This window comes from Lissotriton vulgaris, chromosome 6, assembly GCF_964263255.1.
Source record: "Lissotriton vulgaris chromosome 6, aLisVul1.2, whole genome shotgun sequence".
Taxonomy (NCBI): Eukaryota; Metazoa; Chordata; class Amphibia; order Caudata; family Salamandridae; genus Lissotriton; species Lissotriton vulgaris.
The window spans coordinates 1,677,877,037-1,677,897,063 of NC_141694.1; the positions used below are offsets into that span (position 1 = coordinate 1,677,877,037).

Sequence of the window (20,027 nt, forward strand, 5' to 3'; positions counted from 1 at the left end):
AGCTCTGATATAATGAGTATGCTGTCATAACTGGTCACCTCACTGCATGGCACCAAAGAAACAAGTGGATTATTATTATTTATTTTTAATATAAGAAGGACTGGTAGATTTATGAAGTATCCTACCCAGTGAGGCAGTAGGTATTTTTGCCCTGTACTCACCTTGATTAGCATCACACCTTATTGGTTCATGATTTACAACAGGCTGGTACTGCCCCTGAAAAGACAAATTGTATGCATATGTTTACATTAACAAATGCCGAGATTAACAAAAGTACATTAAACTTGTATTCAGTTCTGTCAATGCTTTTGGAATTGTGTTACCTACGGCATCTTCACAAAGCTCCGTTTTTAGCATCCATATAAACAGAGACCAACTGCATAGGCAGAGATACAAGTACATATTCTGAAGCATCAGGAAAAAAATATTAGCTTTTTTTTAAATGAATGTGTGTCCAGAGGGTGACTTACAAAAACAGATGTTCTAATCAGACACTTTGTGGAAAGGATCCATTGACACCATCCAACTAAACTGTACACCGTGATAGAATATATTATTTTCTTACTGGACATTTCTGTGCTTACCATTTCTAAAAAAAAAAAAACATCTAGAGAAGACAGAGGGTACACAGAAGTTTAGCAGTGGACTGAAAACACTGAAGGCACAGTGTACAAACAGAAATTAAAGAAACCAGGTCAGGATTTACCTTGAACATTATACTTTGTCTGGGGTGATCATGGGGCACTCTGTGTACATGATGTTTACGGTCAGGCTGGATATTGCGTGATAGGCAGTGAAATCTTCCAAGTTGAAGCGGGACATATCTTTAGGCTATTTTGAAGATGCTCAGAGAGGTGGTTGTGCCTTTGAGGAGAGGAGCTAAATGACGAGAACTTACCTTTCTTATTATAGTCTGTGTGCAGTAAGGATTATTATTATAAATCACACGCCATGCACTTGTAGTATTCTTACAATTGGGCATTGCGCGGCTAGCGAGAGATGCTTTAGAATTAAATGTGTTTTTTTTTTTTTAATATGGTCCGCGCATGGAGTGGTCACTGGTCGAGGTTCGAATGGCATCTTGTCAGTTGCCGTTCGATCACTGGACCAGGAGGTCGCTCCGTGTAGTGAATGGAAAACCTTATAATAAACTCTTCATCTTCTGAAAACGGCTCCTTTCACTTATTACAGCACTCTCCTGCAAACTAATGTAGGGTTCAGATTATTACAAGTTGTTTTTCTTCAAAGACTGCCTTTTAGCATGCTATGAATAACTCATGATCCCGTTTCCGAATCCCACAAAGCATAAGGACACAGACACTAACTTAGATTTTTGTTTTCCCACCATAGAGTTTGGACATGAAACAAAGTGCTCCGTGAAAACTGTACAACACTAAAGATTTCAAAAACTGCAGAAATACAGCAGGAAGACCACACCATGTTAAACTGGAAAGTATTGCAGACAATCTACAACTTCAGCGAGGGACCTGGGGTAGAAAGCCAAAGAATGGCCAGCTTGGGGGAAGGACGCAGAGATCGCCTTTTATGTTCTGCACTAGTTGTCATTTCAGAGGTCTCTGGCCAGCCCAGCACATAACCTGTACTTGCCAGGAACGCATATCCAGGCTAACTGCTCGGCATTAAAAGCATTTCCAAGTGAAATTACAATCCAGCAACAAAGCGTTTGACGGAAGGGCGGGTCACGTTATGCACTAATGAAATAGAAAGGCTTTTAAGTTTCCATAAGTGCCAATGCAGAAGAACAGGATGTGGAGGTTTTGGGGTAGGAAGGGGGCATAGGGTCCTCTAAAATAATCTATATTGATATTGCGCAGCAGAGCTAATCTCCACATTCTTTTGATGGCTCTGACTCAGTGTACCAGTATTCCGTAAGAAAAACACCACCATCCACCCAGGACAAAGACTACGCACTCAACAAAATTGGCGAGGATCAGCCTCAAGAGATCACACCTGAGAAAAAAGGCTCAGCTCTGGGAAATGGGAGCAGCTTCAAATAGGGAACATACCAAATCAGAAGATCAACCTGGAAAGGGATTCTGACTAAAAGACAAAGAAAACATCTTGGAGGACCCAGATTCTCAAAAATAGTCAAACGGTAGCAAAGGATCTCAGCATCTACAAGCTATCCACAGTCCGCTTTGAGACCATATGTGGAGTTAAACCACATTTGGACTTCAAGTTCTGCTTTCAGACATTAACAACTTTCCCTAAAGAAAAGTATATTGGCAACAGTGAAGCTAGTATTTAGGAAGATTATTCTGACAAGAGTGTTAAGATGTGATGCAGATAATAGTTACAATTGTTTACACTTGCTAGACAAAGCTAAACAAATTGCTACTCCACTATTTAGAAGACTTTCAGCTAGCAACTACAGGTCTAGCAACTGCAGGGCTGTAGAAAGAAGCTTTTCAAAATGTTGAGTAGGTACATGAACAGGGTGGTGAGGCAGTGTACAGAGGAAGATGGTTTGTGCTAGGCCTGTTACGGTGAGAATAAGCAATTTGAAGTAGAACTATGCGGGAGATAAAGATACATCTTCCTCATGTCTATGATTGAGCTATTGGCTTTGTCAATGTGTTTTAGCCATGTTGTACAGCAGCACACCTGATGTGCAGCACAGCTAAAAGTTAGGGAAAAATCACTGATGCGGCCAGCAATAGCTGCATCAAACTTTTTTCCCCTGGTGGGAGGTGGTAGGGAAAGGGGCAAGTAGCAATGGTGAGTGGGAACAGAGCAACAAATGATGGGGAAGTGGGAGAGGGATGCGGGAAGCAACAACAGGGAAGGAAGGGGGTAGGGAGGAACGGGAGAACAACATGGAAGGGTTTAAGTAGGATGTGGTAAGGAATCATGCAGAACGGAGGACGGCAAGCAACACAAGGGATAGTAGGAGAGGCAAGGAACAAGTCAGCCAGTGCAAGGAGGCTAAGAATTGCGAAGGACACAAGGGAGAGGGCCTGAAAGCATGTGTGCTCTTTTGTAGTGCAGCAATTGAAAGAAAAAAGTAGCCCAGAAACAACAGCGCAAGGACAATTGCTGGGCACGGAAGCAATATTTGGGCCTTGCTCCGCAGGAGGGACAAAGAGGAAGTGAAGTTAGCACGGGCTAACCAAAGAGAAACATAGAAATAAGAGGGACAAGGAAGCCAACCAATGGTAATGGGTGGGCTCTAAGTCCACTTTCGGCTAACAAAATATCTTGAAAGTGTCAGCGCATGAACAGTCACAAGCGAGACCCAACAATGGAGTACATTTTTAAGGTGTTGAAGAAAAAATAGTGGGTGAGTTTAGGGATTGGGCCTTCTGTAGTATCAGGCCTTTCTGAGCAAAGCTATTTCCATGGGGGTATGAACTGAGTGGAGGCTGTAGAACACTGTGTAGTGATGAGCAGGAATATACGAGAGCTGTGATTCTAAAGCGGACTTTGACAAGAGGCTTCTCTTGTTTTATATGTAGTTTATTATATGCAAGCCACAGTCACAACATAATATAGAAACAAGTGGCATCCAGTAATAGTTTGTCTACTTACTACACGTGTACTCTTTTCTGTTTCATAAAATACAACCGATAACATCCCTGAAAACAACTAAGAGTTATCCTTCGTTGATATACAGGGTGCACTCACACAGCATGGTTTACAGGCCTTCATTTAAGCAATATTGAATCCAACATTAGATTTATCCTTGGTATACATCTTTATCATTCACCCACTTATATTCATTATGTTTTTCATTTTGTTAGTATTAGAATTTTGTTTATTCATTCACATGAGGGTGTCATTTTGTGTAAATAATAAATTTTTCATAAACATTTTCCACATTACTTTATCTTTTGACAAGTTATCATGCCTCCAAATCTGTAGCAGGAGAAAACTTGATAAATCCTCCAATCAGTCCTAGTGGGCGCCTGAATGTGCATCCAATTAAATCAATTCAATCTTTTGCAACACCACGGGCAGTAATTTTACATTTCTTACCATTTTCTTTTTAATTTTTAAGGTATAGCATATACAGTCCCAGCAGACAAGATTTGAGCATGTACTGAATATCACAGGTGTCTCCCACGGTGCATACTTCTTTCCCGAACACAAATGTGCAATCCCAAACCATGTGGAAGAAGTCTACACCATCTTGATTATATATTAGGGCAAGTGTGTTTGCAGTATCTAATTTCTTTTAGTGTCATTGGTATAGACTATGTCCTATGTAAGACAGACACTGAACTTTTTCAGTTTAAAACTGGTGTTACTAAAAAGCACAACTGGCTCAAGTCTTTCTCTGACAGACCCTTTTCACAGTCCCTTTCCCACTTTGCTTTCACATTTAGTTGTATGCTTGGTATGTCTTCTATTATAGTTCTGTATTGTCGTGTAATACATTTTTTTATGATTGATGCAGCTGATATAATACAGTATGTTGAGATAGGTTTGGGTTCTCCTGAGAGTTGCACCAATGTGTTTTTGCCAGCTTTTCTCTGCATGGCATACAGTAAAAAGATTGTTTTGGACTCTAAATAGGTCCTGGGTATTCACAAATGTGGACATTCTCCCAACCCCCATTTACTTCATTCCCCCTACTTTCTACAGCATAAGGTTCATATCATCAAGAGCTTTGTGGAACTCGTAGAGTTCAAATATGAAGGCCTCTGGTGCACATGGGTTTGGAATCTGTATTTTATTGCAGAGTTGTTTCCATTGTATCTGAGCCAATGTGACTATAAAGGGTTTGCTTTTGTCCGCCATAGTGGCATTAAGAAAAATTCATTTGGAGAATCCTTGATCTTCCACCATCCCCCGTAATAATGATTTATACAGCCACATTATTTCTTTTGTCTCTCCCAACCCGTCCAATCTCCGCATCAGTTAATCTATTCTGCCAAACATTTCTCCAAGAAAAAGTCATGAAGTCTGGAAAAACATAAGCCTCTTGAACTATAATTTTTTCAGTGCTATTCTGCCCATCAGTAATGGTGAGGGTCAGAATTCTACAGCCTTCTCCAGTGAAGTCAGAATTCTCAGTATATTTAGCTTATGTTTCAGCAACTCTTCAGCACTTATCCCTGAATAATGGACAGGTCCTTTTCCTATTCATGGGCAATTGCATATAATGACATTACAAATATGGTCTTCCCTATTGGGATACTGTAGCGTTCCACTTCCTTAGACACACAGCAGACAAGTTAATGGTTTTATCATCAATGTAGACCGTAGCAGGTAGAGTGGGAATCCCTGCCTTGTGCCTTCCATCATCCTGAAACTCACAGAATTAGTCTTTACTCTTGCCATGGGGGATTTACCCAGAACATAAACTGCTAGCCAAAATTTAGCTTTTACAACATCTTGAACAGACTCTTCCCAATTTATAGTGCATTTTTTTTGCGAATCCAATAACAATCATTTATAATCATAACCTGCATGTTTGCCATGGGGGCTTTAGCCAGAATACGAATTGCTGACCATAATTCAACTTTTACAATATCTTGAACAGTCTCTTCCAGTTCTATCCGGTGTTGCTATAAGGTATAAATACTTACGAATTTTGATACTATAACCCGCTTCAGTTTATTTGACAATACCTTGCTGAACGAAGATCTCAGTATCAGTATTTAACAGAGAGTGGCCTGTTTGTTTTGAGTCACTGGGTTTACCTTTGGCTTACGATTCAATACTATCCTTGTCTCCAGCGTGGTATCTAGGAGTATCCCCTTTACTCTGGCTTCCCCAGCACAGGCAGCAATTTTTCTTACAGTATGTCTCCATATTCTTTATATACTTCAGCAGGGAGACTATTGGTGCCCGGCGGATAACCCCCATTCAGGTATATTATGGCCAGTAATATCTCCTCCTTTGATACTGCCACATTTAAGAAATCTTGTGGATCGTGTGTGAGAGGTGTAGATGTGTGTGTGTGTGTATGTGTCTCTTCCATTTTTTAGTAACCATATCAGTGAATTTCTAGGCCTGTGTCCCTCATTAAGGAGCCACTGTCAGTATGATGCCAGCTGATAGTGTCTGCAAATGTTCATTACAAGCTGAACATCTGCTAGAATGACCTTTCTCCCGTGCCGATTATCAGTCATTCTGTTTGGGCCACTCCTTTTATCCTTGCTTATCTAACCCCAAACATTTACCCTATCAAATATCTTCGCATCATTGTTGTGGCTGTGCCTCAGTCATTGACCCTACTGGTGTTAATACTCCCTATTCAGTCACACCACGTCGGTGTAAGTGGTCTTTTTTTTATTTAATTTTTTTAACAATAGTGCTATCCATGTGTACAAACCGGTCAGCAAAAGAGGATGATAAATAGAATGTGCACATATTAGGTACTGCTGAGTACTAGGAGTACCCATGTAGACTTCTGTGTTACAGCCTCAATATATCTGCCATATTGGAGTCATAAATTACCCATTTAAAGCCTGTTCGCAGTCAAGGGCATGTGCATCCGTCCTGAAGGATGTCTATCCATTTCATCATCCCAGACAAATCACGTCCCACACTATTAGTAGCTTCATTGATAGTGTGGTCCTTTGAAATCCTAGTAAAAACAAGCATTCAATCAATCAATCAATCCTGACACTTGTAGAGCGCACTACATACCCGTGAGGGTCTCAAGACACCGGGGGGGTGCTACTGATCGAAGTGCCAGGTCTTGAGTAGTCATCTGAAGGCCAGTGGGTCTTGGGTCTGCCGTAGGTTGGTTGTGTAGGGTGTTACAGGTCTTGGCGGCGAGGTGGGAGAAGAATCTGCCTCCGGCTGTCGTTCTTCGGATGCGGGAGCTTGCGGGTGGGGGTGTAGAAGCAGTCTCGTCTGTCGAGGTACGCTGGCCCGGTGTCTTGGAGGGCTTTGTGTGCGTGGATGAGGAGCTTGAAGGTTATCCTCTAGTCGACGGGTTGCCAGTGTAGGTCTCTCCGGTGGGGAGTGATGTGACTGCGCCGGGGGATGTTGAGGATCAGACGTGCCGAGGTGTTCTGGATGCGTTGCAGCCGTCTCAGGAGCTTGGCCGATGCTCCTGGGTAGAGGGTGTTACCGAAGTCCAGCCTGCTGGTGACGAGGGCCTGGGTGACTGTTTTTCTTGTTTCAGTGGGGATCCACTTGAAGATCCTACGTAGCATTTGGAGGATGTTTAAGCAGGAGGCGGAGACGGCGTTGACCTGTTTAGTCATGGTGAGGGTGGAATCGAGGATGACCCTTAGGTTGTGTGCGTGGTCTGTGGGTGTCTGAGCAGTTCCCAGTGTGGTCGGCCACCAGGAGGAGTCCCAGGCTGAAGGGGTGGACCCAAGGATGAGGACCTCCGTCTTGGCTGAGTTCAGCTTCAGTCGGCTGTTCCTCATCCAGTTGGCAACGGCCTTCATTCCTTCGTGGAGGTTGGTTTTGGCTGTGTTGGGGTCTTTGGTGAGGGAGATGATCAGCTAGGTGTCATCGGCGTAGGAGATGATGTTCAGGTCGTGTTGATGGGCGACGTGGGCGAGGGGGTGCCATGTAGATATTGAACAGCATCGGGCTGAGGGATGAGCCCCGCGGTACGCCGCAGATTATCTTGGTGGCCTTAGAGCGGAAGAGGGGGAGGCGGCGCTCCGAGTTCTGCCGGAGAGGAAGGATGTGGTCCAGTCCAGGTCCTTCCCTCGGATTCCGGTGTTGTGTAGGCATGTGAAGGTAGCTGACAGGTCCAGGAGGATGAAGGCTGCTGTTTCTCCGTTGTCTAGCAGGGTCCTGATGTCATCTGTGGCGGCGATGAGGGCGGTTTCGATGCTGTGGTTGCTGCGGAAACCGGACTGGGATGGTCAGCTGTTTGTTGACGATTTTCTCGATGACCTTAGCCGGAAATGTGAGCAGAAAGATGGGCCGGAAGTTCTTGGGGTCCGCCTTTTGTTTCTTGAGTAAGGCAGTGATCTCTGTGTGTTTCCAGCTTTCCAGAATGCATTGGTAAAGCTAACAGGCTTTGCCCAAGTAAGATATATTGGCACTGGCAACGCTTGTTGTAGACATGTTGCACTGCAGAGCAGGCTGCTGTGCGATATGGCAAAGTGTTAAAAAAACAAAAACCACGATTTTGACCTTGTCATAGTGATTTTTTCCTTTAAGCCGTGTTGCACAGCAGCCCACGCTTCTGTTGATCACAAATACCATATAGATCCCCTAAGGGTCCAGAATATCTTGCATGGCACTAATAGGCTTTCCCAGAAGCAAGCTATATCCCCCAACTGCCCTTGAATGCGACTAGTAATATTTTGAAATATGTATTTTTCTTTTCTGTCTTGATAACCCCCACCCTGCCCAGACTCCTTGGTGATGCCACAGCATTGATATAGCCCTCCGACACACTCCAAACTGTACATTATGGCCCCAAAGAAAATGTTTGCAAGCACCCATGTCATGATACATGCCCACCATTTGTCTCTTAGGACTGTAGTTCAGCCCTCTGACAATCTGTCATAAACTTAACACTCATCTCTATTCTGGCAATATTGCGTGGTCTCCATTCCTAACACCTAACGTGTCTGCCAAGATCTCGGATTGGAAGTTTTGTCTTCACATATGTTGTGTGTGCTATAGTCTATTAAGTCATTTATAAGTGATAAATGCACAGTGCATAATTTTTACTGTATGGACTTAAACAATTGAACACTGTTTTGCAATTCTATGCTTTACACAGTCTGTTGCTGATTTCCCTTTGATCACATTTTGGGTTACATATGTTTTTATCACTGGCCCAATGTATACACCTTTTCTACCCGGCACCTCTTGTGAAATTTGATTCATGTTATTTGTCTTGGGTCCCTTGTTGAAAGGGGTCTGAAGGCTGCTCCTGTGGGATGTACTGTTAGATTTGTGAAGACACAAAGACTTGAGGCTGTGAATATCAATTTTGCTGATTGGCACAATAGAATACCTTTCTTAGCAGATGAAATGGACATGCAACAGTAAAGAAGAACATGTGTTCCAACTATGCAGGTATACAACCTAGAAATCTGTTAAATTCTCAACAAATATATTGACAATGTTGTTTCACATCTGTAAATGTACAAAACATTACATTGCACAATTGTCAAATCAGCCCCAGCATTCCAAACTACAAAATTGTGCCATACCACTATTTCCCGCTCAGCTTTCAAGGTTTTGGAGACATGCGCAATGATCTTCCTAGGATGGTACTTCCGTTTTGTAGCTGTATCCACTATGACTTCATCAAACTGATCTTCTAGAATTTTTATGTCGAGGCCTAAACTCTCAGGGAAAAAAAAACAAGAATTCAATCTTACAGAAACAGAAGCCATACTAGTTTTAAGGACAAACTGTTAGCATTCTTTTACTTTGGTCAAAAAGAAAAATAAGCTAATTAGATAAGTTGCTATAGATATTTGGTCTAGAGATTGAGTTTGCAACCACAGTCTCAGGTGATCTGAATCAATCTTAGCACCCACCATTTGTTTATGGTGTGTAATCCTGGACAAATCGCTTTGCCTCTGATGACTCCTGTTTGCTTATCTGAAAAGATTGGAAACACTTTAAAAGCTAATTTATAGTTTTATACGCTACAATAATGATTGAATATTTGTGCTAACATTTGTGCTAATTGTATTTTAAATGTGTGGTGTAGCCCCAGTCTCATGTCTATGTCAGAACCCTCTGGGAAAGCCTCAAGGATAAAGTAAACAAACAACCCTTTGGTCACACAGCAACCCCTTTAGAATAGCTAACCTGTGAGATTATATATAAATACTGATTTAAAGCTGTGGGGAGCGAGCCGTTAGGGGTCAAAGAGTAAGGTTCTTCTTCCATTTTGAGACAAGATAACAAAGGTTACAAGGTTTGTTACAAAGTAGGAAATAAAAAGAAGGGTGTCAAACTACCATCAGGCAGGGCACTGTGAGGACAGGCACTCAAAACAGGAATTACAACTGCAATTTTAAAGTTACTACCCTGCCACTTAACTTCACGGTCAAGTATCTGAAACATGCCTAATACCGTAATGTGTCTGGAAAAAGTTAGGTTTCAAACAGCTGACAAATCAAAGAGCAAAGCTGCAGCCGGGAACATTTCAAATGTAGAGAGCAGTCTGAGCAGCTTTCTAGTGAACTTCCTACGATCAATACGATGAATGACATCCACGTATCAATATGAACTAGTAGCAGCCACAATTCATCATTCAGTTGACAATATCCACCAATACATGAAGATCACCTCGAGTAACAGCAGCAAAAGCCTATGAGATCTCTCCTTCCTGAAAATCAACTTCAGGATGGTTCCTGCTTTCCTTGTGCAGAACCCAACAGAATGGATTTAGTTTCCCCGAGAATCATAGCTCACATTTGAGATCTGGCTAACCAAACGCACCCCTCTGAGAAGGAGGCAACCTCCGTTATCCAAACCAAGATATGTGGGTCTACACTTTAGGCATAACTCTTTCTGCACTAACCTATAGCAATCCCTACAAAAGCCTCCTCCTTTTTTTTTTTTTTTTTAAATCTTTTTATTGAAATATTTTTGCATTTATTTACAAAGCACGGCATCCTTAATACAAACCATAAATTGGAGGAGGAAAAGTATATGCCACTAATTCATAAGCAAAAATAAAAGAAAAACAATGACTAAATCATCAGCGGGTGAGGGTAGTATTACAAAAGTTAGATTCAAACACAAATTAGGTCATAAAAAATACCATTAATAGATGCAACATGTGTTTTCATATTGATCAACCTCAAGATTGTATTTGCACCAAGTTAATATCTCTTATCCACAGGCGGTCCAACATTTCTCCTTATTATACTTCCTTCCATCGAGTTATAGGATCCCATATTATATCGCCCAGCTTCCTACCCTTTTTTCCCTTCCTTGCATATATCACTCTCTCAATTTTATGCATTATTAGTAACTTAGCCAGCCATTTATGGAAGGTAGGTGGTACAGGATCTATCCATGCAGAGGCTATACATAGTCTCATAATAGCCATAGCAACAAACAAAAATTCCCTACCACGAAAAGAGCGTGTATCCTCAAGATTTACTCCTAATAGGATAGTTCCTGGAGTTAGAACAACTTCGCTTTCTACAATGTTACTTATGAAACTTTCAATTTCTTTTTTAAACCAATCTAAGCGGGGACATAGAGCAAATACATGTTCCAAGTCAGCATCCGAGCTCCCACACCTATAGCATGTAATGCCCACTAAGCCTCCCCATTGAGCTATTTTAGCCGGTGTATAGTACAGGTGGTAAAGTGTTTTATAGTGCTGAGCCTGTAATGGTGCTGCACATAATAATGATTTCCCCATTTCTAGTGAGATTCCAAAGCTTTCATAACTAATTGTAAGATTATCCCTCCATTTTTCACTCCACTTTTGATGATCATCTTGTTTTACTTTCATCAATTCAGCATACAATCTTTTAATTGTGCAATCCTCTCCTTTCCGAATAATTTCCATTATAGCATTCCGCCTGAATCCCAAAACACCACCTTTCTTTGCCAGGAGGAAACTCCTGATCTGCAAAAATTTAAAGAACTGCCTTGTTTCTAGGTTGTATCTATCCTGCAGATCTTTGAATTGTAGAAAACAATGTTCCCCCCTAATATCTCCAATACTTCTGATTCCCCTATTTTCCCACTCTACCATTACGGATCCCGAAAAAATATCTTGTGGAAGGGTTGGATTATATAACAATCTCGTATAAGAATTAAATTTTCCCAAGCCAATTTTTTTGGAAAAACTTTTCCATATTTCAAATGCTGCAATTATTATCTTGAACTTTGTCCTCTTGTAATAGCTAGGCTCTGTGAATTTTAGAAGAACATCCTTCACTTCCGTTCCCAGAGTTAGGCCATAGATTGCTAATGATCCATAATCGCTACACTCCTCCCCTCCACTGCCCTGTTCACCTCCCATTAGGCCAGCCATGTTCTGTAAAGCTGCCGCCCAGTAATAGAATTTTAAATCTGGGACCCCCCAGCCTCCCCTTTCTCTTGGCAGTGTCATATATCTGAGAGCCCTTCTCGTTTTACCTTTTGCCCAGAGAAATCTATTTAGTATATTCTCTAATTTCTTAAATATTTTATTTTCGAACAAAAGCGGTATTGCCCTAAAAAGATATAGAAATTTTGGAAGGATAATCATTTTTACTATATTAGATCTTCCCACTATTGATAAATGCAAATTATCCCATCTATCCAGGTCCTTTTCCACTTTCTTCATTAAAGGGGAGATGTTCCTTTCCACTAAGTTATCCAAGTCTGCCATTATTATAACCCCTAGATATTTACCTTCTTGTGTTACTCGATTATCTAAACATGGAGTATACGAATTTTTAATTATCTGTGTTTTTGTTGTATTTAACTTGTATCCCGAGATACTTCCAAATTTCGTCGCCTCAAGCTCAAGATGTTCTATAGCTTCAGATGGGTTTGGAGAAATAACAGCGATATCATCTGCGTAGGCTAAAATTTTGCATTGCCCGATAAGCGTTGTAACTGGTGTTATCATCGCTGATGCCTCTATTTTACGTATGAGTGGGTCCATATATATAGCGAACAGTAAGGGTGAACAAGGGCACCCTTGTCTGGTACCTCTTTTTATAAAAAATTTTCCTGTGTTCCCACTGTTCACTCGTAGTGTCGCTACCGGTTCTAAGTACAGAGTTTGTATGGCTTTGATAAAGCCCTGTTTAATTCCCGTTCTAGCTAGAGCGTACCAGAGGTATCTCCAAGAGACCCGATCGAATGCCTTTTCTGCATCGAGTAACATCACAGCGATCGGATCCCCTGTGACTGCCGCAACGTCAAATAAGGTTATTGCCTTCCGTATATGATGGGTGGTTCCTCTCCCTGGTATAAAACCATGCTGACAACTGCTCACGATTTTATCTATAATTCTTGCCAGCCTTGATGCTAAGGCTTTAGAGAAGACTTTTGCGTCTGCATTAAGTAGGGTTATAGGCCTATAGGAGCCTGGATCCTCCGGTTTTTTATCCTTTTTTAATATTACGACCACTTCTGCACCCCCCCATGATTTAGGCGATGTTATCCCCAGTTGTGCGCCTTGCATCACCTTCACCAAAAGCCTCCTCCTACATAAAACATCCTCTTTGCAAGTCCAATCAATATTCAACCAACTCCCTACTGCAGATTTCAAAACTATACTACCAAACCTTGTCCCACCGCAGGTCAATAGGGTAGGGGTGAGGAATACATATCACTAATACAGAAAAAAAACTGTTTGGGCACAAGGATCAAAGGTTTTGATTTTTATTCTGTCGCTGTCCACTGGACAAGACAGCCCAATTTCCTGCAGCACAAACCCTTCGGCTGCAAATTCACAGTGTACAGTATAAGGTATAAGAAGCAGAATTGTTTGCTAATGATGCAACAATAGAACATCCATATGAATGAGGTGTTCAAAATTGTATATATGGTTCATAAATGCAAAGAATTTACTTTTAAGGCAGGCACTCTATGAAAATATAGACTTGTACGCTCAGTTTGCATTACTGAAAGTGGTTGCAATATAAAAACGCATACACATTTGCAAAGCTTAACAATGTGACTTGATAATGCTCCTAGAATATTCCTAGTTTATATACAAGTGCACGCAGAAGAACAAAAGGAATGCAAGTGTTTTTTAAATCAATGTAGTCAAATATTTGCATTTTGATTTTTTTTTTTAAGTTAGGCATTTTCGCTAAACTATCATGCAAATTACAAGAGTAACTTTAAATACCATTTCTCTAAGGTGTAATATAACATGTTTAATGCAGGCCAGTGTTCTAAATAAAATAGTTTTGAAGAATCAGTGAATAAACAATTAATAGCAGCTTATAGGTAGCCTATAAAAAATAAAGAAAAATTGAGTCCCATTCTTAAAACAAGTCACATAGGTATATCACCAGTTCTCCGACTTTGCTTTAGTGCTAATTTACAACTTGAAAACCATATTCTTATATAAAATCTTATGAATTTTATTTTTGCAGGAGCTAAATGCTGTAGTATTAGTTTCGTTCCTCGAAAAGGTTTTTACCCCTAGCTTGTGTATAGAATATTTCCAAGGTTTGTAGGTATACACAAACTCACATGGCTTTCCAGCCCTGTAACTATTACTTTTCACCTGCTTCCAGCTCCCTCTGAGGAGATTTGCAAAACACGAATCCTTCAAGTAAACCCTTTTATCAATGCAAAACCAAATTTTGGATGTGTACCACGTTTTCATAGGCGAATAGCCCAGTTTGTAAATCATCAACATTTATAACTACACCGGTTGGGTCATCATCCATTCTGCTGCACATTTCAAACTTAAAACAAACAAGCATTTGCAATGCAATAGGTCTCACTTTTAAAACATAAATAAAAGGCGTTGTTATTTACAATGCCAAAAGATTAAACTCTCACAAATGCGAGACCTATTGCATTTGCAAATGCTTTTTGTAAATCTGATGATTTTCCCGAAAAAGTACAGGAGTCTGATTTATATAAACTGACAAATAAACGCTTTTAACTATTACAATTATGCTCTCCTAAAAAAACAGGTCAAAGTCTAAAATCTACGTATGACTAAAGCGTATGACAAACAAAAGAAGAGTGCCCCGTAGTACACAAAGAACCACAATAGGAGCAAAAATGGAAGATAGAAACTGGCCTCACTTAGGTCAGTTAGGAGAGCCCTCACTCACCAACCTGGTTGGTGACGTGCTTCATCAACGGGCCCCACTGAAGAGGCCGAGTGCCTCTCCAGTGTGCTACGACGCCAGGTCTACTGCGGAGCAGGTTATTTGGGAGTTCAGGCGTGCAGTGAAACTATTTTAGTGGTAGTGAAGGAATTATAGTAAAAATGTCTTAAGTGTATCAACATTTTTTTTAATTTTATTACTTGATCACTAGGACATCAGTAAAAATTGAGTGTTGGAAACTGGTCCAAAATTAATTGATTGGTTATTTCCAAATGATTTAAATATCATTCAATATTTAATATTTAAATCATTTGGAAATAACCAATCAATTAATTTTGGACCAGTTTCCAACACTCAAATTTTATTCATGTCCTAGTGATCAAGTTTCTATCTTCCATTTTTGCTCCTATTGTGGTTCTTTGTGTACTACGGGGCACTCTTCTTTTGTTTGAAAAAACCTAACCGGGGACTAAGAGTGGCTCTGGACTCTCCCTACCCCTCTCCTTGTTGTCTTGTAAAGAGTATGACAGACACATTTTCAACACAATAATGTTTAAAAGAACCTCACTTAGAAGAACAAAGTGTGGTTCCAAGGAGGTAGGTAGAGTGTAAAATGGGATGTGGAGAGATTAATTGGAGGTGAGGGATGGCAGGTGGGAAATGAGAAGTGGTGAATAAAGTCGAGGTGGTAGGTAAAGTAAGATGAAGAGAAGCGAGAGGCTGGAAGAAGGGTATTTGAAAGAGAAAAAGAGGAGGTGAGATATAGGAAATAGGGAGATATGGAGCAGGTGGTAGGTGGAGAAAGAAGGGAGCTGGAGAGTGAGGTGGGAAGAGTGAAAAACTGGGGGGTGCAGACTGGTGATTTGGCAGTGGAAAGAGGGAGATGAGGAAGAAAAATGGCAGGTGGTGAGACAGATGGGATGGGGAAACTGGGGGGGGGGGGCGAGGGGGGTCGGAAGAGGGACAGAGGGTTTGGGCCAGAGAAGTGGAGGTTTTGGAAGAGATGTAATGAGGCAGAGAGCGCGGAGGTGACTGGTGAGAGATTGTTGAAGGAAGTGAAAGATGGGTGAAGTGTGGAGATCGGTAAAAGTTGGAGAGGTGAGAGATAGAAGGTGAGAGATGGGTGAAAGGTGGATAAGGGTGAAAGGTGGAGAGGTGAGATATGCGTGAAAGGTGGAGATGGGGAGGTTGAGTGATAAGTTAAAGTTCGAGTGAGATGGGTGGTGAGGAGAAAGCGTGGGATGTAAAGCAGAGAGCAGAGCAGACACACAGGGGGGGCAGGCAAGCAGCCACTGAGCAAGTCATGGGCGGTCGAGGTCTCGGCTACAAACTCAAGATATTTACAGCAGGAGGCCCAAAAAAACAAGGCCTTTCGAATGATTATTTAATTAAGTTTGCAACTGGGCACATGAAATAAGATTAACAAGCTCTCGGCATTGCAGTGGCAGGGGGGGGGGGCGGGACACAAAGCGCGGATAAAAAAAAAACATTAGAGTAAGTGCGGCGTGCCGCACTGCTTAAAAAACAAGCTCTCTGCATTGCTGTGGCGGGGGGGCTGAAGGGAGGGACGGAAAGCGCGGATTAAAAAAAAAAACAGTAAGTGCAGCGTTAACAAGCTCTCGCCATTGCGTGGCGGGGGAGCGTCGTTCCTTTGAAGTCGGAAGGGTGGGAGGGAACGAGCATATGGGGTGTGAGCGATAACGAAAGTAAGAGGGGGAGCAAGAAGTGAGGCTGAGCGCGCGCTGGTGAAGCTTCGCACTTTAATGTGAATGCCTCACATGCACTGGGCATAATCCGCATTCCAAAGCCCTCTTGGTAGGACTTGCTGGTGCCCCTCTATATCTTTCGCCAGCAATGCGCAAGCGCATTTGCAGGCGAGACCTAAAAAAGCATTTTAGATCTAGCTCATCATGACCATGGTTGTTTGTAACAAAGCATGCATCAAATTCAAGGTGTATTACATTTAATACAAAACAGAAAACTTCACTCATGCCTCATATCCTGAAGACAGCATCAAATCTACAATGGGGTGCATCAACAAAGCTGTGTCCCAGAATGAACAGGTTGTGCTAGCAATGGGATAGGCCAGTAGTACTAGATTTGGACATAGGAGTGCGGTAGCAAAATTGTATAGCTAAAGTATGTACATATTAATTGGAGGAAGTGAAAGGGGTGTTGACAGTTGGGTATTAGTTAAGTTAGCTAAACCACAGCAGTTCTGTGAGCCATGAATAAAGCCCACTAAGAAAGTGACATTTAGATCAAGGTGCCTCACTTAAATGATAGAGAGGTGGGCAAACTATACCAGTGCTTAATTTGTCTCTCTACCCAGGTGTACACAAATATGACTCACTAACCTTTGGACCTGACTGTCTCGACACACCCTTCCTCCAGCTACAAATCACCAAGGATTTGGACACAGAAAAGAGAGCGCTACCTTTCCCACATTGTACAGTCCGTAGAAGACAACGCCATGCAAGACTGTAATACTTTTTCTGGGGGCTTTCAGATAAGGAGATGCATAAATTACTGAGGTATAACCAATGGAACGTTAATGGAAAGTGTAACATTACCAACACCACACCTTTATTAGGATGGTCTACTAAATAATACATAACTAAAAGGTGGCACCAGTCCGATAACAAGCAATATAACTTAATGAAAATGAATACTAGTTCATCAGAATGAGTATGCGGTCTTCCAATGGGAGTATTTTACTACGCACATTTGAAAGATGGAAATTTAATTTCGTAGACAATAAAATAGATGTTAAATGAGTGAGGTGTGCAAGTACCTTAGATACAATTTTAATTCTAAAGCAATGATATTTTAGCTCTAATTACTACTTTTTTGCAGTTGGGAATTGACATAAATGATGGGATACTTTCAACTGTAAGCCCCCCTCCAGATTAGGCCAGAATAGAGCACCCACTTGAGGTACATCACTGCTAGTGTTACAGAGAGTGTTAGGAAAATGTTATATTCTTCTATTCAATTAAATATAAGGAGGTAAACAGGAAATTTTATTACAAGACAGGAGGCTCATAGTATGCAGTCTTTTCTAGCTTTTTATTAAATCGCAGCCAAGAACTGAACAGAAAAAATACACAATCCAGAAAACTGAGAACAAGAAATACTAAATGACATCACAAAAAGACAGTATCCAATCAGACTTCTTCAATCAATCAAATAATTTGTAAAGCGCACTACTTACCCGCAAGGGTTTGAAGTCGCTGAGGGTGTCGAGTGTGGGTGTGGTGGGGAGAGGGGGGGGGGGGGGGGGGCTGGTTGAAAAGCCAGGTCTTGAGTCGTCTCCTGAAGGTTGGAAGGTCTTCAGTTGGAAGGGATGGGAGAAGGATCTGCCTCCGGCTGTGGTTCTACGGATGCGTGGGACGGTGGCCAGGGAGATGTCTGCGGAGCGGAGATTCCTGTTGGGTACGTAGAAGGAGAGTCAACTGTTGAGATAGGCTGGGCCGGTCTTGTAGAGTGCCTTGTGTGCGTGGATCAGGAGCTTGAAGGGGATTCTTTTGTTGACGGGGAGCCAGTGCAGGTTCCTCAGGTGGGGGGTGATGTGGTTGCTGCGCTGGACATCGAGGATCAGGCGTGCAGAGGCATTCTGGATTCTTTGCAGTCTGTTGATGAGCTTGGTCGAGGCTCCGGCGTAGAGGGCGTTTCCGTAGTCGGGCTTGCTGCTGACTAGGGCCTGGGTGTCTGTCGGGATCCATCTGTAGATCTTGCGGAGCATACGGAGGGTGTTGAAGCAGGTGGAGGAGACTGCGTTGACTTGTTTGGTCATGGTGAGTTTCAAGTCGAGGATGACTCCCAGGTTGCGTGCGTGGTTGGTAGGTGTGGGGGGTGTCCCCAGAGATGCGGGCCACCAGGAGTCGTCCCATGTGGAGGGGTTGGGCCCAAGGATGAGGATCTCCGTCTTTTCTGCGTTCAGCTTAAGGCGGCTATCCTCCATCCAGTCGGCGACGGCCTTCATTCCCTGGTGGAGGCTGGATTTGGCGGTGAGGGGGTCCTTGGTGAGGGAGAGGATCAGTTGCGTGTCGTCGGTGTAGGAGATTATGTTGAGGTCGTGATGTCGGGCGATGTGTGCGAGAGGCGCCATGTAGACGTTGAACAGAGTCGGGCTGAGGGAGGATCCTTGCAGGATGCCGCAGATCATCTTGGAGGCTTCGGATCGGAACGGGGAGGGGGGGGGGGGGGGGGGGGAGGGGGGGTAGAGGAGGGGAGGCGGACTCTCTGGGTTCTTCCGGAGAGGAAAGAGGAGGAGGTCCAGTCCAGGGCCTTGTCTCGGATTCCTGCGTCGTGGAGTCCTGTGCGGTGGCAGACTGTGTCGAAGGAGGCGGAGAGGTCTAGAAGGATGAGGGCCACTGTCTCGCCGTTGTCCAGTAGGATCCTGATGTCCTCTGTGGCGGCGATGAGGGCAGTCTCTGTGCTGTGGTTGCTGCGGAATCCTGACTGGGAGGGGTCCAGGATGCTGTTGTCTTCGAGGTAGCGGGTGAGCTAGATGTTGACTATCTTCTCGATGACCTTAGCTGGGAACGGAAGCAGGGAGATGGGCCGGAGGTTTTTGAGTTCGCTTGGGTCCTCCTTGGGTTTCTTCAGTAGTGCGTTTATCTCGGCGCGTTTCCAGCTCTCAGGGAAGGTCGCGGTCTCAAAGGAGCGGTTGAGGATGTTGCGCAGGTGGGGTGCAATGGAGCTGCCGGCTTTGTTGAAGATGTGGTGTGGAAGAGGGTCAGACGGCGAGCCAGAGTGGATTGTGCCCATGTTCCTGATTGTGTCTTCGATGCCCACGTTGGCCCAGGTTGTCAGGGGGTCGTGGTCGGTGTGGTGGGTCTGGCGTGTTGGGGCCTGTTCGGGTCGTCCGGGGGTTGAAGCGGCTGTGGATGTCGGCGATCTTGCGGTGGAAGAAGGTGGCGAGGGAGTCGCACAGGGCTTGCGACGGCGGGATGTTGTTGGCGTTTGAGCTGGGGTTGGAGAGTTCCTTCACGACGTTGAAGAGCTCCTTGCTGTTGTGTGCGTTGTTGTCGAGGCGCTCTTTGAAGGAGGTCCTCTTGGCGGTCCTGATGAGGTGGTGGTGGTTGTGGATGGAGTCTTTGTGGGCTGCGCGGCTGCCCGGCGACTTCTCGCTGTGCCATATGTTCTCCAACTTCCGGCAGGTGCGCTTTGACGCTAGGAGCTCCAGGGTGAACCAGTTGGCTCCCTTGCTGGTGTCTTTGAGGGTTTGCTTTTTCAGCAGGGCTAAGGTGTTGGCGCAGTCGTCCACCCATCGTCTGAGGGTGCGCGCACCATCGTCGGGGTTGGAGGGGTTGGTCGGTGGGTTGAGTGCGAGGTTTGTCTATAGTTGTA

At 43.2% G+C, this 20,027-nt stretch overlaps 1 protein-coding gene across 1 annotated transcript in view; it reads right to left on the bottom strand.

The window, feature by feature from the left end:
• NSL1 (NSL1 component of MIS12 kinetochore complex) overlaps nucleotides 1–20,027 on the bottom strand; it is a 102,348-nt gene that overhangs the window by 18,369 nt on the left and 63,952 nt on the right. The window contains exons 3-4 of the mRNA XM_086927858.1: nucleotides 9,111–9,241; nucleotides 162–216 (exon numbers count right to left, since the gene is read on the bottom strand). Of these exons, the coding sequence (XP_086783984.1) occupies nucleotides 162–216; nucleotides 9,111–9,241 (186 nt within the window). The remainder of the gene's footprint in view (nucleotides 1–161; nucleotides 217–9,110; nucleotides 9,242–20,027) is intronic.